This window comes from Staurois parvus, unplaced genomic scaffold (assembly GCF_062004578.1).
Source record: "Staurois parvus isolate SC_StPar_1 unplaced genomic scaffold, SC_StPar_1.0 ptg000003l, whole genome shotgun sequence".
Lineage (NCBI taxonomy): Eukaryota > Metazoa > Chordata > Amphibia > Anura > Ranidae > Staurois > Staurois parvus.
Genome location: NW_028317799.1, coordinates 652,696 through 678,011, shown reverse-complemented (window position 1 = coordinate 678,011; position 25,316 = coordinate 652,696). Strand labels below are relative to the sequence as shown.

Below are 25,316 nucleotides of genomic sequence, written 5' to 3'. Positions count from 1 at the left end.
CAATGGATTCGAAGTATTCAAATAGAATTCGAATCAAAAATATCGAATCAATCTAAATTCATTGTGAAGAATAGCTGGTTCTATTCTATTTGAATTTCGGAAGAGAGCTATGTTCTTTCTATTCTATTTTTTCTTTTCTATTCTATTATTTTATATTCTATTCTGTTCTATTCCATTCCTTTATTTTCTTTTGTATTCTTTTATTTTCTAAACTATCCTGTTTTACTCTATTCTATTGTATTCTATTTTTTTCTAGTGTATTCGGTTCTGTTATTTTCTATTCTATTCCTTTTTCTATTCTATTCTTTTATTTTCTACTCTACTCTGTTTTATTCAATTATATTCCAAATTCAAATTTAGGAAGATGACTATATTATATTTTATTTTACTCTATTTGAAATTCAAATTGGGAAGACAGCTATATTCATTCTATTCTATTTTTTTTTCTATCCTATTCTATTCTTACCTATTCTTTTCTATTTACTTATTTTCTATTCTATTTTACTCTATACTTTTCTATTCCTTTATTTTATATTCTATTCTTTTCTATTCCTTTATTTTATATTCTATTCCTTTATTTTTTATGCTATTCTTTTATTACCTATTGTATTTTAAATTTGAATTTTGGAAAACAGCTAGATGTATTCTATTCTATTCCAATCTATTCTACTTGTTTCTATTCTATTCTTTTATTTTTTATTCTGTTATTTCTTTTCTTTTCAATTCTTTTCTGCTCTATGTTCTCTTCTATTCTTTTCTAGTCTATTCTAGTCTCTTCGAAATTCAAATTTTGGAAGACAGCTGTACTCTAATACACACAGTCTTTTAAAGAAATTAGCAATGATCAGCAATACATTTTACATTTCAAATTTGTTTAGTTTTTAAATTACATTTTGAATGCAATTCAAATTCATTGTTTTTTTATTAAATTTTGTTTAGTTATTTTGGATTCGTTACTATTGTAATTCAGAAATTCGGATACATCTGAATCTCTGAATAATGAAAATTTCATCCAAGTTTCGATTCGGGACAAAACGAACTGCACATGTCTAATGGCAAGCTTGCCATACATAGACTTTTGAATAAACAGTTCTCCAAAAAAAAGTACCACCAAAGCCACTTTAGTAATTTTCCAGTAAGGGGCTGCTATACAACACAAAGTGGTCCTCACTTGGTTGTCAGTGAATTTACAACAGATTTCCTATCCTCTAGCGCTTCCTGGAGTTTACCGATTTGTAAGGTTGTCGTCCTGGTTAAAAAGTAAAAAAAGAAATCATAAGAAAAGAAGTAAAGAAAATATCCACCCAGCCCTAGAATTTCTTCTCCAAAACCAACCTGGTGCTACGACACATCTCCTCTTTCTGCTTGTCAATGGTTCCCATCAAGTCCAGAAACTGCAAAAGAAGTCAGTTACAGGTTACAGAGAACAGTCCACAGGCCACGGACTGCAGAGAGTCCATCACTTACCTGCTTGTTCTTCTCCTGTTTCAGATTCCGGACTTCCTTTGTCAGGATCTGTCTCTGGTTCACATGATCCTTCCTCACTGTCAGTCGATCCTGGTTGTGATCGACACCCTGCTCTGAAACACAAAAATACAGAGGGTAACCTATTTGTTAGAATAACCAATAAAAGTTGAAGTAGATATTAGGGTGGCCTATACTCATGTCTCCCCTATTGTATACCATGGGGATAATGTCCTCCATTGTTTGTATTTGGCTGATGCATTTTCTCATTAAACATTTTTTGTGAAAAAAAAAGTAAAAGAGATGTAAACTACACTATATTGCCAAAAGTATTGAGTCAGCCCTCCAAATCATTGGATTCAGGTGTTCCAATCACCTCCATGGCCACAGAGATATAAAATCATCATTTAGACATGCAGACTGCTTCTACAAACATTTGTGAAGGAATAGTTCGCTCTCAGGAGCTCAGTGACTCCAAGCGTGGTCCCATGATAGGTTGTCACCTGTGCAATAAGTCCATCCGTGACATTTCCTGGATACTAAATATTCCACGCTCAACTGTTAGCGGGATTATAACAAAGTGGAAGCAACTGGGAACAACAGCAACTCAGCCACGAAGTGGTAGGCCACGTCACATGACAGAGCGGGGTCAGCGCATGCTGAAGCGCACAGTGCGCAGAAGTTGTCAACTGTCTGCAGAGTCAATAGCTAAAAACCTCCAAACTTCATGTGGCCTTCAGATTAGCACAACAACAGTGTGTAGAGAGCTTCATGGAATGGGTTTTCCATGGCCAAGCAGCTGCATCCAAGCCTTCCATCACCAAGTGCAATGCAAAGCGTTGGATGCAGTGGTGTGAAGTACGCCGCCACTGGACTCTGAAGCAGTGGAGACGTGTTCTCTGGAGTGACCAATCATGCTCCTCTGTCTGGCAAGCCGGTGTCTGGGTTTGGCGGTTGCCGGGAGGATGGTACTGGTCTGACTGCATTGTGCCAAGTGTAAAGTTTGGTGGAAGGGGATTATGGTGTGTGGCTGTTTTTCAGGGGTTGGACTTGGCCCCCTAATTCCAGTGAAGGAAACTCTTAAGGCGTCAGCATACTAAGACATTTTGGACAATTTCATGCTCCCAACTTTGTGGGAAGAGTTTGGGGATGGCCCCTTCCTGTTCCAACATGACTGCACACCAGTGCACAAAGCAAGGTCCATAAAGACATGGAGGAGCCAGTTTGGGGTGGAGGAACTTGACTGGCCTGCACAGAGTCCTGACCTCAACCCCATAGAACACCTTTGGGATGAATTAGAGCGGAGACTGTGAGCCAGGCCTCCTCCCCCGACATCAGTGTCTGACCTCACAAATGTGCTCCCAATAAACTGGCAGATCTGAAAATTCGACCCACTGTCTATCCTGCAATATCTACATAACCAGTGTGAGACAGCTCTTCTGGTTTCCATAGATATGAAAGACTTGAAAAGCTCCACCTACCGATAGTCTTTAAGATGTCACTAGGGATATTGTTGCCAGACAACTCCATCTTCATGATGCTCCGATTGTTCTGTAAACAGTTAAGGATGGCTCTGCCTCCAAGGAGTCCAATATTATTCCAACGCAAGTCTTTAAGAAAAAGAGCATTATCATGATTCCATTCAATGCCATACAATCAGGGTGGATAAAAATCAATGATTTTTTTAAAAAAATCAAAAAAATCTGATTTTTTTTATTTAAATTGGATTTTTTTTATTTAAATCGGATTTCTTTTATTTAAAATCGGATTTCTTTTAATTTAAATCAGATTTTTTTGATTTAAATCTGATTTTTTTGATTTAACTCGGATTTTTTTGATTTAAATCGGATTTTTTAAATAAAATGCTTTTTGAGGAAAATATATTACCATCCAAAGGTTATTCCCTCATGAAATAAAGATTCGTTTTTTAATTATGTAGAATAAGGCTGTATATGTTTATATTTTTTTGGTAAATAAATCCCATGAATCCATTCACAATGTCATGCTCTTCCAGAGGTTTTTGTAAGATTATTGGGCAGTTTCTCTCCCTACAAGATATTATCACAGATGATTGGTTTACTTTTGCAGTTCTCAAAACTGAATTTGACTCAGCGGAGATCACATGCCTCTTCTTCACAGCAAAAATGTTATAACATAAACAGAGTTAAGAAAAAGACCTTCATCCTAACTTCTACAAACCTATGAATACAGAATCAACCCCTTCAGTGCTAAGTTTCAAGAAGTTCAGTGAATAGAATAGAAACAATATTTTTCTGATTGTTTGGAGTGGAATAGATCTGCACAAGAAGAAAGTGAAACTAAGTGTGAGGAGGAAGGGGCTGACAGTCTAAGTTTCTTCAAATATATATATTTTGTTTAGCCAAATTAGTTACCAAACATGGATGTTTAAGCAAATCACATATGCTGGAATGTTATTGTTTCAGATGAATAAATCTATTTAAATTGTTATTATTAAGGTAATGATTATTTTTCTCCTTCCTAAGTACAACAGAAAAGTTGTCCAAATATGAATGATTAACCTATTAAACTGGGGATAAAAAAACTAATCTGAAAAGTTGTTATTCTAAAAATCTTCATCTACTTGTATATTAAAGTTATACCAGCAAGAATTAGTCTTTATGTAGAAAACTAGGATTTACATCAAGCCTTACTGACTAGTGATTTAATTGTGATTTAAATCAAATCCATCCTGCATACAATAATAACATCTGCCCAAAGACCTGGAACTACTGTATGTTGACACAAGCAGACTTGAAGTAGAATTTTGGGATAAACTTAACTAGCCTTAAAATGCTCCCTTCCCCCCTCCTAATATGTTGGCTAATCGGTGTAAGAAAGAGGTATATACTTTCTTATTTTCTCAGCCTGCTCTGGTATAATCAAGTGATCCGGCTCAATGGTGGGGGAGAGGAGGGACAGGTGATAACAGATGAGCCTTAGGAGCCTGTGCGTGATGTTACCAATCCAGGCTTTACCAGACGTTGTTGAGTGCTCTCTCCTCTCCCCTGCAGCTGCCGCTGGCTGACACAGAGGATCATGTGACTGGACTGAAGTGGGCTGAGAATAGGTAAGTATATACATCTTTCTTACACAGGTTAGTCAGCATAGGTTATTATATAAGTGACAGTTATTTACAAGATCCTCCAAAAAACAATAAATGTGAAATATAATCCTTCAATCACCTTGATCCCCAAAAATTAAAAATAAAAATATATATAAAAATATATAAATCCACTACAAATATAAAGTCCACTAAAATTCCTTTTCAAGTCCACTAAAAAAATCCAATCAATTCTTCCAACGATATTCACAAAGTGTCCACCTCAAAAAAAAGAAAAAATTCATATAGTGCATTACCTTTTATAAAAATACATATATTATAAAAAACTTTCATATACTTCCTACAGTGAATATAGGTGAAAAATAGTGAAAAACGTGAACCAAACGTGAATCAGTGAAAAACAAATCAGTGTATATAACACTCTTTTAGTGCCACATCAAAACCAAGACAAATACAAATAGTGTGCACTTCTATTTGCAGTAAGGGTACCCTTACCAACCATCCCAATATAGTAGGCTTATAATATTCCAGGAACCCCACAGGCTAGACCTCTTAAGGATCTTTCCTCTGATGTATCCTGTTGATGACGAAACGCGTCAAGGTGGAGTGACGTCAAGACGTTTTCCTGGAAACCGGAAGTTGACTGACGGCCATTTTGGATTAGGGAAAGATCGTGCAGGTGCACCTGGACGTTTTCCTGGATGACCGTGAGATTCCTTTACTCCTTAAATATGCGATTTTAAAGGCTTTTACAATGTGAGCAGTTCTGAATAAAGTCCATATTGTAAATTAGATTGGCGGTATTACACTATGTTCTATATGTTTTTGTGGAGACACTGTGAGCAGAGTGTCTGAGGAGTCCAGAGAGTGTCGTGGCAACAGGATGCATTAGAGGAAAAATCCCTAAGAGGTCTAGCCTGTGGAGTTCCTGGAATATAAGCATACTATATTGGGATGGTTGGTAAGGATACCCTTACTGCAAATAGAAGTGCACACTATTTGTATTTGTCTTGGTTTTGATGTGGCACTAAAAGAGTGTTATATACACTGATTTGTTTTTCACTGATTCACGTTTGGTTCACGTTTTTCACTATTTTTCACCTATATTCACTGTAGGAAGTATATGAAAGTTTTTTATAATATATTTATTTTTATAAAAGGTAATGCACTATATGTGGTGGACACTTTGTGAATATCGTTGGAAGAATTGATTGGATTTTTTTAGTGGACTTGAAAAGGAATTTTAGTGGACTTTATATTTGTAGTGGATTTATATATTTTTATTTGCAAATTTTTGGGGATTAAGGTGATTGAAGGATTATATTTCACATTTATTGTTTTTTGGAGGATCTTGTAAATACACTGTCACTTATATAATTTTGTACACTTTCAGGGGAAGGTGTTGATGGTGTTGTAGGGTAATTATAGTACTAAGGAGGTGGTTAATTTATTATTAGTCAGCATAGGTGTTAGGAGAAGGGAGGGAGAATTATTAAGACTAGTTAGGTTTATCCTGGAATTCTACTTTAAATGTTGATACCCATTCTTACAGTCTCCGCCCATTCTTTCACCGACTAGGTTACATATTTATCATTTTGAAAATTAAACTAAATTAAGCATGCGGTCTGCTTTTTTCTTAAAACAGTATGGCCTACCAACTAAACAGCCGCTGTGTGACATTTGACCTACAGATGATCTGAGACACAGAACTGGCTCATGCCTAAATGTATCTGTGGCAAAGAAAAGTAGCAGCTGTCCATTACAACTAAACATGAGCTTAAAGCGGAGCTCCACCCAAAAGGGGAAAATCCGTTTTAAGCCTTTGTCCCCAGCTCCCCATTAAGGATTGGCACCTTTGGGGAGAGGGGGGGTGCGGGAACCCGAATTTGACAGGTACCCTCTCCCACTTCTGCGATCGCCTAGATGATCAGAAGCGGAAGTTGTCCTCCCCCCCTCCGTCCCCGTAGTCTTCTGGGACATGTGACAGGTCCCAGAAGACTACACGGCCATTCACAAAGCGCAGCGCTTCTTGCGCATGCACAGTGCGCACCTGGCTGTGAAGCCGCAAGCTGTCACAGCCGGGTGCCCACACTGAAGATGCTGGCGCCAGGGAGAGGAGATGGCTGGTGAAACCAGCAGTGGTGAGGACACCGAGGGACCGGTAAGTGGCTATATCTTAGACTTTTATTTGTTTTTTTTCAGGTGGAACTCCGCTTTAAGCATCTGCTGAACTATAAATTGGCACTTTTCTTTTTTTACTCCAGTTAACTGCAGGTTGGGTCATTCCCGATCTGCAGCACACATAAAAACAAGTGTCGGGATGTCCTTATACAAGCCTATATTCAGTCAATGTTTGGCCCACAGATGACTGGAGTGAAAAAAAAAAGTGAGATTTTAAATTAGAACTATAGGAAAAACTGTTTTATTTTCATTTTGGATAGAGCAAGGGAGGGTTATAGCCCGTCAGATTTTTATTTGCCATCAGTGTCCCATTGTTGAGATTTCTCTTCACTTCCTGTCCCATAGCCAATCAGGAAGTGAGAGGACATCCCTACAAATTAGGGGAATTCCTTGGGGACCCCCCAATCACCACAAGCAGTGTCCCCGTTGGAAGATTTCCCCTCTATTAGTTTTCTTGGGACAGGCCAAAATTTGGGATTTTCTTTTACTTTCAATTTCAATAATACTGGTAAACAGGACAAATAGAGAGCAGGAATCTCCATAATGAGACCGCAGACAGCAATAAAAACTGACAGGTGTTCTAACCCCTCTCCACTCCATCCAAAACTAAAAAAATAAATAAAATTTGCCTTTAGTTATACTTTTGAGCTGAGATAGAGATGCCTTCTGTGGACATCCAAGCTCATCACCATTTTTATTCTTCCATACTTCACTGGAAAGAAGAATGAGCCTGGTTGCTACAGACTGTAAAGATTGCTTTAACGTCAGACACCTTTAGCCATGAGGTCCAGTGTGGCTTCCTCCAGATTAATACCTATTTCTTGGAGGGTGAAGTTTCGTTTCAAAGCCGTAGACAGTTCCTCTCCTCCTTTGTGATTGATCTGATTGTTGCGAAGATCCAGCTTCTGCAGAGTCTGGTTGCAGCTGAGTCCATCACAGAACATAGAGAATCCTTCTTCCCACATTCCCAGGTTGTTCCACTCCAGAATCAGGCTAACAAAAACCAAACAAAATCCATCAGCTTTTCTGTGTGTTAACATCTAATGAAAAACACAGTATCAAGTAGCAAGGGCATGAAACAGTTTCTTAGCTCAGCCTTTCTCAACCAGGGTGCCCAGGCACCCTGGGGTGCCTTGGGGTTTCTTCAGGGGTGCCTAGGCAAAATGTCCAAAATTGACCACAACTTGTATACAAGCCATCGGGTGGAACAAGCCTGCCTTTTAGATGCACAAAGCCACAGGTTTTCATTGTGCACCATTATCATCTTCTAGCTGCTGGCATCCTGACAACCAATGACATCATCAGTTGATAAGGAGGATGTCGGCTGCCTGCACAGCATCCTAGTTTGACCCTCCCCCACCTCTTTCCATCAGTGTTGGGGTCACATTAGCTCAGTGATGGAGAACAACTGAGGGAGAAGAGAAACATTGGAATACTAGTCAGTACCAGGGTGCAAAAGTGTATTTGCTTTGGAAGAATAAATCACCTCTAATGTTGGGTGTCCTACATGTGTGGATGTTGCTGCGTTATATAGAACTATTAGAAGAGTTTTTCATATTTTATTCTGCAAGGGAACAATAAAATCAATTGTTCTCTATGTGCGCTGTTCACATTACAACACTAGCATGACGTGCAGATTTTTTTCTGCGCAGAATTCTGCAACCTGTATAAAACTCATTGGGGCTCGCATGAAAACTGATGTAAACTGATGTCTCTGCAAGTGAAATCTGCGCGTCAGTTTTTCTGCACGTAAGGTGTGCACTTTTCCTGTGAGTCCCTGTGGTAACAGACGTTTTACCATGCGGTAAAACGTCTGTCACTGTATATTGTATAAATTGGCCCTTATTATTGGGGAATAATGTCCCAGGACTGATTTACTATGCTCCCCCCTCTTTTTTTTTTTTAGGGGTTTTGAATGACAGGACAGAAAGAAAGAAAACATGGCAGAAACTGGAACTCTTACCCACTCAATTAAGAAAAAAAAGCACTAAATTGGCTAGAGTTAGCGATTAAAACCCTCAGTGATCTACGGTACCACGTTTACATACCTGGTGATTGAAGAATTTTGTCTCAAGAGCTTCCCAAGGGCCTCCGCACTATCACTGCGTAGATTGTTACCCTGCAAACGCATACACAGGTACTCTCTGATCATCTCAAACAGCTCAAAAAACTAATATTACATAAACCAGGTTACATTTTTACAACTGTGATAACCCAACAAATGAAGAATGGATATTTATTTATTTCAGGTACTTATATAGTGCTGTCAATTTACGCAGCGCTTTTACACATATATATATTGTACATTCACATCAGTCCCTAACCCTCAAGGGGTGTACAATCTAAAGTCCCTAACTCACATTCATACATACACATACTAGGGACAATTTGGACAGGAGCCAATTAACCTACCAGCATGTCTTTGGAGTGTGGGAGGAAACCAGAGTACCCGGAGGAAACCCACGCAGGCACAGGGAGAACATGCAAACTCCAGGCAGGTGGTGCCGTGACTGGGATACGAACCAACGTCCCTAGTACTGCCAGGCAGAAGTGCTAACCATTTAGCCACTCTTTCCAGGGCCAAGCTGCTGTTGCTTACAGATAGGTTGTTTCATCCCAACCAGCCCTTGGCCGCTAATAAAAGTGAACCTTTGCTTTGTTCATAAAAGCTCCCCTTACAAATAAATATATATACTTACCTTTTCATACTCTCACGCTGCCCCATTTAACCCCCACGACCCAGGAAATAACACCCTGAATTATCGCCAAACCAATCTGTCAGAGTTTGTGCAGGCTAAGTGCCTGTTCACATATGTTTGAAGTGCATCCAATCTGCATGACATTGCTTCTTATGCCTGTTCACATATGTCCGGTGCACTGCCGGTGTGGATTCAGTGCAGTTTTAAAAAGATTACAAGCTATTGACTTCTATGGGAACCGTTTCTAAACCGCATATGTGTGAACAAGATAAGATCCTGACCTGATCCTGTCCTGAACCTGATGTAAACCTGAGAACAACTACTGTATCAATTAGCTGGGAAAGCTGCGCTTCAATCCGCACCGCACATGTGTGAATCAGCTCCAAAGGTCCTGACCTGATCCTGTCCTGAACCTGATGTAAACCTGAGAACAACTACTGTATCAATTAGCTGGGAAACCTGCGCTTCAATCCGCACCGCACATGTGTGAATCAGCTCTAAAGGTCCTGACCTGATCCTGTCCTGAACCTGATGTAAACCTGAAACAACTACTGTATAATTGATACAGTAGTTGTTCTCAGGTTTACATCAGGTTCAGGACAGGATCATGTGTGAATCAGCTCTAAAGGATTCTGCCCTTGACCTGCAAATGACAGCTCTGGTTCAATCAGAATTCACCTACAGCTGTCAGATGGGAGAGGAGAAGTCGATCACATGCTATACTGTTATCACACATATATATTCTTATTATTATAGCCAAATTTACCACCCTAACGCCTCCCACAGTTTTTACACTACATACACAGTAATATACCGAAACGTGCGGATTGTTCCCGATTGGTGTGCTATTACTTTGTGGAACGTTTCGCCGAATAGTTCACGAAATATCGTCGTTTTGTGGTGAAATTGGTCCCATAGGAATGAATGGTGGAATGCTCAAAACTAGAGTGGGAGCTGACAAAACCTCTTCACAGTTACTCCAGCCACTCCAACCACACAACAGTTACTCCAGCCACTCCAACCACACAACAGTTACTCCAGCCACTCCAACCACACAACAGTTACTCCAGCCACTCCAACCACACAACAGTTACTCCAGCCACTTCAACCACACAACAGTTACTCCAGCCACTCCACCCAGTTACTCCGCCCACTCCAACCACACAACAGTTACTCAAGCCACTCCAACCACACAACAGTTACTCCAGCCACTCCAACCACACAACAGTTACTCCATCCACTCCAGCCACTCCAACCACACAACAGTTACTCAAGCCACTTCAACCACACAACAGTTACTCAAGCCACTCCAACCACACAACAGTTACTCCAGCCACTCCAACCACACAACAGTTACTCCAGCCACTCCACCCAGTTACTCCGCCCACTCCAACCACACAACAGTTACTCAAGCCACTCCAACCACACAACAGTTACTCCAGCCACTCCAACCACACAACAGTTACTCCAGCCACTCCACCGAGTTACTCCGCCCACTCCAACCACACAACAGTTACTCAAGCCACTCCAACCACACAAGAGTTACTCCAGCCACTCCACCCACACAACAGTTACTCCATCCACTCCAACCACACAACAGTTACTCCAGCCACTCCACCCACACAACAGTTACTCCAGCCACTCCACCCACACAACAGTTACTCCATCCACTCCACCCACACAACAGTTACTCAAGTCACTCCAACCACACAACAGTTACTCAAGCCACTCCAACCACACAACAGTTACTCCAGCCACTCCAACCAAACAAGAGTTACTCCAGCCACTCCAACCACACAACAGTTACTCCAACCACACAAGAGTTACTCCAGCCACTCCAACCACACAAGAGTTACTCCAGCCACTCCAACCACACAAGAGTTACTCCAGCCACTCCAACCACACAAGAGTTACTCCAGCCACTCCAACCACACAACAGTTACTCCAGCCACTCCACCCACACAACAGTTACTCAAGCCACTCCAACCACACAACAGTTACTCCAGCCACTCCAACCACACAACAGTTACTCCAGCCACTCCAACCACACAACAGTTACTCCAGCCACTCCAACCACACAACAGTTACTCCAGCCACTCCACCCAGTTACTCCGCCCACTCCAGTTGTAGACTACTGGTGGAGGCAAGAACACTTCACACAATTTCCCCAGAAATTGTAGCTTTTCTAGATTGTATTTTAAATCCAATTACAAATCAAATAAATAAGCTCACACTCACCTTCATATCTAAGTACTTAACCACGGAGTTTGAGCGAAGGCCTTGTAAAATGAGCTTGGCACCTGTCCAGACAAAGCACAATTCTAGTTACTGATTTACGTAATTTGCAAATGAATCCCCAATGTTGAGGATACACTAATAAACATCCTCCCTTTCGAAGCCACCAGCCAAAAACTTTGCTTGGCTGGTGGCTCTTGATCCTGGGCGTCACCATCACCTCTGATTTCCATAAAGAAATTGGATCCAGACAGAGTGGTTCCTGATCATGTGATCACTATGACAAATAAGCCTTTAGCCTGCAGATGTCACTGCAGCCTAAAGTTTGGAGGATGAGTCATTTTTAATACAGCAATTTTCAGATACAATTGCAGTACTAAAATAATAAATTAAAAAATGTTGACTTTTTAATTTATTTTTGCATGTTTTCCAGCCTATATCAAAACCAAAATGTTGATTTATTAAGCCAATATACCAAATAAAAGTCTTATGCTTCCTTAAAAAAATTCAAGTGATTGTAAAATCTTACTTTTCATTTTTTAAAAAATAACAAGTAGGTTTATACTAAGCTACCCTGTGCAATGAACCTCCTCTTCTCGGGCCCCCTCCCTGGCACTCCTGGCAACTCAACTTTTTTGTGTGCCACCACAGGAAACCGCTTCCTATCGCGGTACACCTGCGGACTCAATCCCAAGCCCGGGTGCCTGTGTTCACTGACGCACAGAGATAGTGAGGATTGCCCCCCCCCCCTGTCACAAGATTTGACTGACAGCAGTGAGAACCAATTGCTCCAGCTGCTCTCAGCAAAGCCTGTAAAAGCGGGAAGAAGACAGAGCTGCAGCAGATGGGCACGAGCGAGGGCTCAGGTAAGTATTGGGGGGGGGGGGGGAGTTGAGGGGGCAATACTTTAACATAAAATTTTTTTACCTTAATGCAAGAAATACATTAAGCTAAAACATTTAGTATGCAAATTAACAAACCAGTTATTAGCACATTACCAATACATACCATCACCGTAAATGGATGAACTAAAACTTCATACTTGGATAGAATGTTGAGGGGTTGGAACCCCTTTTAAGCTTTTATTGCTGTCTAAAGAGGGTCACTTTATCTATTTTTCCTGATGACTATTGTCACTGGGACTGAAAATGATGGTGAATTCAAAACTCACAGTTGTCACCAAAACAAGAGCTGAGGGGAAATCTTCCAGTGGAGACACCTATTCCAATGACCGCCGTCTAAGAAGAGATTTCCACTCACTTCCTGTTTGGTCTCCAGGACAGCATAGAGAGTTACAGAACTGCGCCACAGTATTTTCAAACTTAATTGAAGCACAGCTGCTATCCTACTGAAACATATAGATCAACTCAAAATATTTTGTTCTAAAAGGACAGCTCTGTTGCTAGAAAGAGATGTACTATGTGCAAACAATCCTAATAAACATGTATCACAGTGCAATCTATCCACATAAATATATAAATATATAACATATATCAAAGCGTCATGTGAATTCCTCATATAATAATTATAAATAGTCCGTGCAGCATGTAGCAAAAAAAAAAAAAATGTTCATGCACTCAAAATGTGTTTAAAGTGTCCCCTGGAGGACGTTGAATCACGAAACGCGTACGGCGGGGCTTAGACATGACGTCATGGCTCATGGCTAGGGATTGCGGCTGTAGCCAGTCCAGTTACATGACTCTACGAATTATACATGTGTCAGTGGAGACACATACAAATGTGAATGCTTTGGATTAATTTTAGAAAATAAGAAACAAAAAGTGTTTTAATAGGTTTACACAGTGCAAGTTCTTTCTCCTTCTTCTCGATATGATATAATGGATTGTATTGATTGGCGGTCTTGAGAGCTTCTTAAAGTGGTATGTAGTGGCGCTGCAGATCATTACTCCTACAGGGGAATGTGCTGATAGCTGGTTTATAATGTTACCAGCATTTACCTCTGGTGAGTTCATTTACCCCCGGTTCACATATATGCCGCCGTGCGTGCCGTGTCTTGAGCGGGCACGAGAGCCGATTCATTTGAATGGACTCCCGTGCCCCATGACACGCAGGGAAGAAGTCCCTGCACTATTTCTGAAAACGCAACCCCCATGGGAACCTTGGTTCCCAGTACGGTTGCGTTTTCCAGTGCTGGAGGCGTGCCATTAGAACTAATGGCACCCGCCCGCAGATCCGCAATTCTCTGTGCTGGTGGTGCGACTGCATGGATTTTCGTGCAGATCCGCAGCCGCACCACCTACACGGATGTGAACCTAGCCTTAGTATACGTAGTGGAACACCCAGTATTTTGGTGGAGTAAGGAAGATTTTGATTTTTTATATTGGGACACTTTGAACACATTTTGATTGCATTAACATTTGTTACATTTTTTTTTAAAACTTTTGCTATCTGCTGCATAGACTATTTAAGTGTTCTTGCATAGCAAGGAACACTTATTGTTATCTCACATATATATTCTTATTCTTATTCCGTTTCTTATTATAGCCATATTTGCCACGCTAACTCCTCCCACAGTTTTTACACTACAAATACAAGTAATATATCAAAACGTGCGGATTGTTCCCGATCGGATTGCTATTACTTTGTGGAACGTTTCGCCGAATCGTTCAAGAAATATCGCGGTTTTTGCGGCGAAATTTTCCCATAGGAATGCATTGAGCAGCAGAGCACAGCTAGAGTGTGTAAAGGAAAAATCAGAAAAATCAGAACATGATTTGTAAACTGCCATCACTCTTTCATTTTCAAGCCCACCTACACATATCTTATATCAAAACGTTCAGCTAACCCTGCTGTCACTAAACATGTTCACAGCTAAGCCATATTCCTGATAGTTTTCAGAATATGACCATTTGTTTGGACCTCATCCCTCCCATTGACTTTCATGACAGTTCCTTCTGTATAAATGAGATGGTGTTATTATTCAGTCTGGATAAAAATAAAATAAAATTAAAATAAAAAAATAAAATAAAATTAAAATAAAAATAAAATTAAAAATTAAAATTAAAATAAAAATAAAATGAAAAATAAAATAAAAATTAAATTAAAATTAAAATAAATAAAAAATATTTGCACTGGGAATGACAGTTCCTTCTGTATAAATGAGATGGTATTATTATTCAGTCTGGATAAAAATAAAAATAAAATAAAAATTAAATAAAAATAAAAAAAAATAAAATTAAAATAAAATTAAAAATAAAAATTAAAATAAAAATAAAATTAAAATTAAAAAAAAAATTAAATAAAAATAAAATTAACATAAAATTAAAATAAAAATAAAATTAAAATAACATAAAATAAAAATAAAATTAAAATTAAAATAAAAATAAAATAAAATAAAAATAAAATTTAAATTAACATAAAATTAAAATTAAAATAAAATTAAAATAAAAATAAAATTAAAATTAAAATAAAAATTAAATTAAAATAAAAATAAAATTAAAATAAAATTAAAATTAACATAAAATTAAAATTAAATTAAAATAAAAATAAAATAAAATAAAAATTAAAATTAAAATAAAAAAAATTAAAATAAAAATAAAAATAAATAATTGATATCCCGGATAAGACACTATGTTTCTTTTCTTTAATATTTAATTAATACTAATTTTAGCACGCAATTGAACTTGGCAAGTTTAAAAAGCCTGTTTAGAACAGTCATGCTGACATTCCTCTCAGAGTGAGTTGTCATAGCAACCCAGCTGTCTCAGCACAGTGAGCCTACTCCGCCCTCTCCAGGTGCAGCAACCAAAGGTCACTCAAGAGGCAGATGACTCACGAGGCTGGACTGTGAGCTTCAAAATACAAGCTGAAATGCATTTCTCACTATCAGGCTTGCAATGTGCCCTGCTTACATTTCATCAATCATTTGGTAAAGGTTGCGGCAAGAACACTTTACACAATTTCCCCAGAAATTGTAGATTGTCTAGTTCTTATTAAGTGTTCTTGCATAGCAAGGAACACTTATTGTTATCTCACATATATATTCTTATTAAGTGTTCTTGCATAGCAAGGAACACTTATTGTTATCTCACATATATATTCTTATTCTTATTAAGTGTTCTTGCATAGCAAGGAACACTTATTGTTATCTCACATATATATTCTTATTCTTATTCCGTTTCTTATTATAGCCATATTTGCCACGCTAACTCCTCCCACAGTTTTTACACTACAAATACAAGTAATATATCAAAACGTGCGGATTGTTCCCGATCGGATTGCTATTACTTTGTGGAACGTTTCGCCGAATCGTTCAAGAAATATCGCGGTTTTTGCGGCGAAATTTTCCCATAGGAATGCATTGAGCAGCAGAGCACAGCTAGAGTGTGTAAAGGAAAAATCAGAAAAATCAGAACATGATTTGTAAACTGCCATCACTCTTTCATTTTCAAGCCCACCTACACATATCTTATATCAAAACGTTCAGCTAACCCTGCTGTCACTAAAAATGTTCACAGCTAAGCCATTTTCCTGATAGTTTTCACAATATGACCATTTGTTTGGACCTCATCCCTCCCATTGACTTTCATTGAAACTCCACTTTAGACACAAGAAATTTTAAAGGACGTTTTTAAACTGCGACTGTGCCTTCATTTTTTATCTTTCAGAGACATACTATACATCAAAATTTAGGTCTGTTTCTTGTGATTGTCACAATATAAACCTTTTCACGGTAGCATTTATACTTTTAAAACTACAAGCGTTTGAAAATGGCAATCGCCAGTGAACTTGGCAAGTTTAAATAGCCTGTTTAGAGCAGAGCTTCTCACACACCTGTGACTGACTGAGGTAACAGGTGCAAGCAAAGGTCACTCAGGGGGCAGCTGAGTCACATTAGAGTGAGAAAGCTACAGTGTGAAAGGAAAAATCAGAACATGATTTGTAAACTGCCATCAATCTGTCATTTTCAAGCCCACCTACACATATCTTATATCAAAACGTTCAGCTAACCCTGCTGTCACTAAAAATGTTCACGGCTAGGACATACTCCTGATAGTTTTCAGAATATGACCATGTGTTTGCACCTCACCCCTCCCATTGACTTTCATTGAAACTCCACTCTAGATACCTGACATTTTAAGGGACGTTTTTAAACTGCGACTGTGCCTTCATTTTTAATATTGCAGAGACATACTATATATCAAAATTTAGGTCTTTTTCTTGTGATTGTCACAATATAAACCTTTTCACGGTAGCATTTATACTTTTAAAACTACAAGCGTTTGAAAATGGCAATCACCAGTGAACTTGGCAAGTTTAAATAGCCTGTTTATAGCAGAGCTTCTCACACACCTGTGACTGACTGAGGTAACAGGTGCAAGCAAAGGTCACTCAGGGGGCAGCTGAGTCACATTAGAGTGAGAAAGCTGCAGTGTGGAAGGAAAAATCAGAACATGATTTGTAAACTGCCATCACTCTTTCATTTTCAAGCCCACCTACACATATCTTATATCAAAACGTTCAGCTAACCCTGCTTTCACTAAAAATGTTCACGGATGCCAGTAGTGTACCGCGCTCCAATATATTCTACCTTATGTGATATAATGAATTCATAAGTGTACCACCGATAATCAAATAATTACATCAATTAATTATACTTAAATATATGATTTGTGTAAATATATAAAATAAATTAATTTATCAATGTGAAAAAACAAAAACTATGAATGAAAAATATAGATAAAAAATAAAAAATATTTGCAGTGGGAATGAGAGTTCCTTCTGTATAAATGAGATGGTGTTATTATTCAGTCTGGATAAAAAAAAAAAATAAAATTAAAATAAAAATAAAATAAAAATAAAATAAAAATAAACAAAAATAAAAATAAAAGTAAAAATAAAAATAAAAAAAAATGAAAATGAAAATAAAAAAGAAAATAAAAATAAAATAAAAATAAAAATTAAAACTAAAATAAAATAAAAATAAAAAAAATAAAAATAAAAGTAAAAATAAAAATAAAAAAAAATTAAAATGAAAATGAAAATAAAAAAGAAAAGAAAAATAAAATAAAAATAAAAATTAAAAATAAAATAAAATAAAAAAAATAAAAATAAAATTACAATAAAAAAAAAATAAACATAAACATAAAAATTAAAATTAAAATTAAAATAAACATAAAAATAAAATAAAATTTAAATTTAAATTAAAATTAAAATAAACATAAACAAAAAATAAACATAAAATAAAAATAAAATTAAAATTAAAATAAAATGAAAATGAAAAAGAAAATAAAAATAAAAATAAAAATAATAAAAATAAAAATAAAAATGAAAATAAAAATAAAATTAAAAATAAATAATTGATATCCCAGATAAGACACTATGTTTCTTTTCTTTAATATTTAATTAATACTAATTTTAGCACGCATTTAATTAATTAATTCATAATTAATTTGTAATATTTTATTATATATTTTTCATATAATTTTTTATGTATGAAATCAATTAACAATAGAGTTTATATATAGAAAGAAAACTCCTAGTGGCTCACAAGTAACTATCCAACTTTTTATAAAAATGTTCACGGCTAGGACATACTCCTGATAGTTTTCACAATATGACCATTTGTTTGCACCTCACCCCTCCCATTGACTTTCATTGAAACTCCACTCTAGACACCAGAAATTTTAAGGAACGTTTTTAAACTGCGACTGTGCCTTCATTTTTTATCTTTCAGAGGCATACTATACATCAAATATTTAGGTCTGTTTCTTGTGATTGTCACAATATAAACCTTTTCACGGTAGCATTTATACTTTTAAAACTACAAGCGTTTGAAGATGGCAATCGCCAGTGAAGATGGCAAGTTTAAAAAGCCTGTTTAGAACAGCCATGCTGACATTCCTCTCAGAGTGAGTTGTCATAGCAACCCAGCTGTCTCAGCACAGTGAGCCTACTCCGCCCACTCCAGGTGCAGCAACCAAAGGTCACTCAAGAGGCAGATGACTCACCAGGCTGGACTGTGAGCTTCAAAATACAAGCTGAAATGCATTTCTCACTATCAGGCTTGCAATGTGCACTGCTTACATTTCATCAATCATTTGGTAAAGGTTGCGGCAAGAACACTTTACACAATTTCCCCAGAAATTGTAGATTGTCTAGTTAAGTGTTCTTGCATAGCAAGGAACACTTATTGTTATCTCACAAATATATTCTTATTAAGTGTTCTTGCATAGCAAGGAACACTTATTGTTATCTCACATATATATTCTTATTCTTATTCTTATTCTTATTATAGCCATATTTGCCACGCTAACTCCTCCCACAGTTTTTACACTACAAAGACAAGTAATATATCAAAATGTGCGCATTGATCCCGATCGGATTGCTATTACTTTGTAGAACGTTTCGCCGAATCGTTCAAGAAATATCGCGGTTTTTGCGGCGAAATTTTCCCATAGGAATGCATTGAGCAGCACAGCACAGCTAGAGTGTGCAAAGGAAAAATCAGAAAAATCAGAACATGATTTGTAAACTGCCATCACTCTTTCATTTTCAAGCCCACCTACACATATCTTATATCAAAACGTTCAGCTAACCCTGCTGTCACTAAAAATGTTCACGGCTAGGACATACTCCTGATAGTTTTCACAATATGACCATTTGTTTGGACCTCACACCTCCCATTGACTTTCATTGAAACTCCACTCTAGACACCAGACATTTTAAGGGACGTTTTTAAACTGCGACTGTGCCTTCATTTGTTATCTTTCAGAGACACACTATACATCAAACTGTAGGTCTTTTTCTTGTGATTGTCACAATATAAACCTTTTCACGGTAGCATTTATACTTTTAAAACTACAAGCGTTTGAAGATGGCAATCGCCAGTGAATTTGGCAAGTTTAAATAGCCTGTTTAGAGCACAGCTCCTCACACACCTGTGACTGACTGAGGTAACAGGTGCAAGCAAAGGTCACTCAGGGGGCAGCTGAGTCACATTAGAGTGAGAAAGCTGCAATGTGGAAGGAAAAATCAGAACATGATTTGTAAACTGCCATAACTATGTCATTATCAAGCCCACCTACACATATCTTATATCAAAACGTTCAGCTAACCCTGCTGTCACTAAAAATGTTCACGGCTAGGACATACTCCTGATAGTTTTCAGAATATGACCATTTGTTTGCACCTCACTCCTCCCATTGACTTTCATTGAAACTCCACTTTAGACACAAGAAATTTTAAGGGACGTTTTTAAACTGCGACTGTGCCTTCATTTTTAATATTGCAGAGACATACTATATATCAAAATTTAGGTCTGTTTCTTGTGATTGTCACAATATAAGCCTTTTCACGGTACCATTTATACTTTTAAAACTACAACCGTTTGAAGATGGCAATCGCCAGTGATGTCAGCAACTTGGAGCAGTTTGTTTATAACCATGACTCTGCCCTTGGTGTGGAGGGAGTTGCCATAGGAACCCAGCTGTGTGAGCAGGAAGCAGAGAGACAAAAGCTAACCTGCCCACTCCAGTTGTGTGGAGGCCAGAACACCACACAATTTCCACAGAAATTGTGAAGACGCCAGTGAAGTGAGCAATTTGAAGCAGTTTGTTTTTAACCGCTCTTCTCTGCCATATTTGAAATCTAATTCTTATTCTTATTATAGCCATATTTGCAGTGGGAATGACAGTTCCTTCTGTATAAATGAGATGGTAATATTATTCAGTCTGGATAAAAATAAAAATAAAATAAAAATTTAATTAAAATAAAAAAAAATAAAATTAAAATTAAAATAAAATTAAAAATAAAATAAAAATAAAAATTAAAATAAAAATAAAATTAAAATTAAAAAAAATTAAAATAAAAATAAAATTAACATAAAATTAAAATAAAAATAAAATTAAAATAAAAATAAAAAAAAACAAAATTAAAATTAAAATAAAATAAAAATAAAATTAAAAATAAAATAAAATAAAATAAAATAATAAAAATTAAAATTAAAATAAAATTAAAATAAAAAAAAAATTAAAATAAAAATAAATAATTGATATCCCGGATAAGACACTATGTTTCTTTTCTTTAATATTTAATTAATACTAATTTTAGCACGCAATTGAACTTGGCAAGTTTAAAAAGCCTGTTTAGAACACACATGCTGACATTCCTCTCAGAGTGAGTTGTCATAGCAACCCAGCTGTCTCAGCACAGTGAGCCTACTCCGCCCTCTCCAGGTGCAGCAACCAAAGGTCACTCAAGAGGCAGATGACTCACCAGGCTGGACTGTGAGCTTCAAAATACAAGCTGAAATGCATTTCTCACTATCAGGCTTGCAATGTGCACTGCTTACATTTCATCAATCATTTGGTAAAGGTTGCGGCAAGAACACTTTACACAATTTCCCCAGAAATTGTAGATTGTCTAGTTCTTATTTTTATTCTTATTCTTATTATTATAGCCAAATTTGCCACGCTAACTCCTCCCACAGTTTTTACACTACAAAGACAAGTAATATATCAAAACGTGCGGATTGTTCCCGATCGGATTGCTATTACTTTGTGGAACGTTTCGCCGAATCGTTCAAGAAATATCGCGGTTTTTGTGGCGAAATTTTCCCATAGGAATGAATGGTGCATCTAGAGTGGCAGCAGAGCACAGCTAGAGTGTGCAAAGGAAAAATCAGAACATGATTTGTAAACTGCCATCACTCTGCCATTTTCAAGCCCACCTACACATATCTTATATCAAAACGTTCAGCTAACCCTGCTGTCACTAAAAATGTTCACGGCTAGGACATACTCCTGATAGTTTTCAGAATATGACCATTTGTTTGCACATCACCCCTCCCATTGACTTTCATTGAAACTCCACTCTAGACACCAGACATTTTAAGGGACGTTTTTAAACTGCGACTGTGCCTTGATTTGTTATCTTTCAGAGACATACTATACATCAAACTGTAGGTCTTTTTCTTGTGATTGTCACAATATAAACCTTTTCACGGTAGCATTTATACTTTTAAAACTACAAGCGTTTGAAGATGGCAATCGCCAGTGAATTTGGCAAGTTTAAATAGCCTGTTTAGAGCACAGCTCCTCACACACCTGTGACTGACTGAGGTAACAGGTGCAAGCAAAGGTCACTCAGGGGGCAGCTGAGTCACATTAGAGTGAGAAAGCTGCAATGTGGAAGGAAAAATCAGAACATGATTTGTAAACTGCCATAACTATGTCATTTTCAAGCCCACCTACACATATCTTATATCAAAACGTTCAGCTAACCCTGCTGTCACTAAAAATGTTCACGGCTAGGACATACTCCTGATAGTTTTCAGAATATGACCATTTGTTTGCACCTCACTCCTCCCATTGACTTTCATTGAAACTCCACTTTAGACACAAGAAATTTTAAGGGACGTTTTTAAACTGCGACTGTGCCTTCATTTTTAATATTGCAGAGACATACTATATATCAAAATTTAGGTCTGTTTCTTGTGATTGTCACAATATAAGCCTTTTCACGGTAGCATTTATACTTTTAAAACTACAACCGTTTGAAGATGGCAATCGCCAGTGATGTCAGCAACTTGGAGCAGTTTGTTTATAACCATGACTCTGCCCTTGGTGTGGAGGGAGTTGCCATAGGAACCCAGCTGTGTGAGCAGGAAGCAGAGAGACAAAAGCTAACCTGCCCACTCCAGTTGTGTGGAGGCCAGAACACCACACAATTTCCACAGAAATTGTGAAGACGCCAGTGAAGTAAGCAATTTGAAGCAGTTTGTTTTTAACCGCTCTTCTCTGCCATATTTGAAATCTAATTCTTTTTCTTATTATAACCATATTTGCCACGCTAACTCCTCCCACAGTTTTTACACTACAAAGACAAGTAATATATCAAAACGTGCGCATTGATCCCGATCGGATTGCTATTACTTTGTAGAACGTTTCGCCGAATCGTTCAAGAAATATCGCGGTTTTTGCGGCGAAATTTTCCCATAGGAATGCATTGAGCAGCACAGCACAGCTAGAGTGTGCAAAGGAAAAATCAGAAAAATCAGAACATGATTTGTAAACTGCCATAACTATGTCATTTTCAAGCCCACCTACACATATCTTATATCAAAACGTTCAGCTAACCCTGCTGTCACTAAAAATGTTCACGAATACCAGTAGTGTACCGCGCTCCAATATATTCTACCTTATGTGATATAATGAATTCATAAGTGTACAAATAATTACATCAATTAATTATACTTAAATATATGATTTGTGTAAATATATAAAATAAATTAATTTATCAATGTGAAAAAACAAAAACTATGAATGAAAAATATAAATAAAAAATAAAAAATATTTGCAGTGGGAATGACAGTTCCTTCTGTATAAATGAGATGGTGTTATTATTCAGTCTGGATAAAAATAAAAATAAAATAAAATTAAAATAAAAATAAAATTAAAAATTAAAATTAAAACAAAATAAAAATTAAAAATAAAATAAAAATTAAATAAAAATTAAAATAAATAAAAAATATTTGCAGTGGGAATGACAGTTCCTTCTGTATAAATGAGATGGTATTCTTATTCAGTCTGGATAAAAATAAAAATAAAATAAAAATTTAATTAAAATAAAAAAAAAAAAATTAAAATTAAAATAAAATTAAAAATAAAATAAAAATAAAAATTAAAATAAAATTAAATTTAAAAAAAAATTAAAATCAAAATAAAATTAAAATAAAAATTAAAATAAAATTAAATTAACATAAAATTAAAATAAAAATAAAATTAAAATTAAAATAAAAATAAAAATAAAATTAAAATTAACATAAAATTAAAATAAAAATAAAATTAAAATTAAAATTAAAATAAAAATAAAATTAAAAATAAAATAAAATTAAAATTAAAATAAAAATAAAATTAAAATTAACATAAAATTAAAATAAAAATAAAATTAAAATAAAAATAAACATAAAATTAAAATAAAAATAAACATAAAATTAAAATAAAATAAAAATAAAAATAAAATTAAAAATAAAATAAAATAATAAAAATTAAAATAAAATTAAAATAAAAAAAAAATTAAAATAAAAATAAAAATAAATAATTGATTTCCCGGATAAGACACTATGTTTCTTTTCTTTAATATTTAATTAATACTAATTTTAGCACGCAATTGAACTTGGCAAGTTTAAAAAGCCTGTTTAGAACACACATGCTGACATTCCTCTCAGAGTGAGTTGTCATAGCAACCCAGCTGTCTCAGCACAGTGAGCCTACTCCGCCCTCTCCAGGTGCAGCAACCAAAGGTCAATCAAGAGGCAGATGACTCACGAGGCTGGACTGTGAGCTTCAAAATACAAGCTGAAATGCATTTCTCACTATCAGGCTTGCAATGTGCCCTGCTTACATTTCATCAATCATTTGGTAAAGGTTGCGGCAAGAACACTTTACACAATTTCCCCAGAAATTGTAGATTGTCTAGTTCTTATTTTTATTCCGTTTCTTATTATAGCCATATTTGCCACGCTAACTCCTCCCACAGTTTTTACACTACAAAGACAAGTAATATATCAAAACGTGCGGATTGTTCCCGATCGGATTGCTATTACTTTGTGGAACGTTTCGCCAAATCGTTCACGAAATATCGCGGTTTTTGTGGCGACATTTTCCCATAGGAATGCATTGAGCAACTAGAGTGAGAAGTGACAAATCTAGAGTGTAGAAGGAAAAATCAGAACATGATTTGTAAACTGCCATCACTCTGCCATTTTCAAGCCCACCTACACATATCTTATATCAAAACGTTCAGCTAACCCTGCTGTCACTAAAAATGTTCACGGCTAGGACATACTCCTGATAGTTTTCAGAATATGACCATTTGTTTGCACCTCATCCCTCCCATTGACTTTCATTGAAACTTCACTCACAGCCACCTGAAATGTTAAGGGACGTTTTTAAACTGTGACTGTGCCTTCATTTTTAATATTGCAGAGACATACTATACATCAAAATTTAGGTCTGTTTCTTGTGATTGTCACAGTATAAACCTTTTCACGGTAGCATTTATACTTTTAAAACTACAAGTGTTTGAAGATGGCAATCGCCAGTGAATTTGGCAAGTTTGAGCACTGTGTTTAGAGCAGAGCTGTCACACACCTGTGACTGACTGAGTCACAGGTGCACCAAAGGTCACTCAGGGGGCAGCTGAGTTACATTAGAGTGAGAAGTGAGAAAGCTGCAGTGTGGAAGGAAAAATCAGAACATGATTTGTAAACTGCCATCACTCTTTCATTTTCAAGCCCACCTACACATATCTTATATCAAAACGTTCAGCTAACCCTGCTGTCACTAAAAATGTTCACGAATGCCAGTAGTGTACCGCGCTCCAATATATTCTACCTTATGTGATATAATGAATTCATAAGTGTACCACCGATAATCAAATAATTACATCAATTAATTATACTTAAATATATGATTTGTGTAAATATATAAAATAAATTAATTTATCAATGTGAAAAAACAAAAACTATGAATGAAAAATATAAATAAAAAATAAAAAATATTTGCAGTGGGAATGACAGTTCCTTCTGTATAAATGAGATGGTGTTATTATTCAGTCTGGATAAAAATAAAATAAAATTAAAATTAAAATAAAAAAATAAAATAAAATTAAAATAAAAATAAAATTAAAAA

The 25,316-nt window shown here is 36.2% G+C and overlaps 1 protein-coding gene across 1 annotated transcript in view; it reads right to left on the bottom strand.

Moving 5' to 3' along the window:
* Positions 1 to 25,316, bottom strand: part of LRRC45 (leucine rich repeat containing 45) — a 133,084-nt gene that overhangs the window by 25,985 nt on the left and 81,783 nt on the right. Inside the window, exons 3-9 of the mRNA XM_089669965.1 lie at positions 11,665 to 11,726; positions 8,776 to 8,846; positions 7,542 to 7,720; positions 2,946 to 3,074; positions 1,468 to 1,580; positions 1,336 to 1,394; positions 1,172 to 1,249 (exon numbers count right to left, since the gene is read on the bottom strand). Coding sequence (XP_089526091.1) covers positions 1,172 to 1,249; positions 1,336 to 1,394; positions 1,468 to 1,580; positions 2,946 to 3,074; positions 7,542 to 7,720; positions 8,776 to 8,846; positions 11,665 to 11,726 — 691 coding nt within the window. The remainder of the gene's footprint in view (positions 1 to 1,171; positions 1,250 to 1,335; positions 1,395 to 1,467; positions 1,581 to 2,945; positions 3,075 to 7,541; positions 7,721 to 8,775; positions 8,847 to 11,664; positions 11,727 to 25,316) is intronic.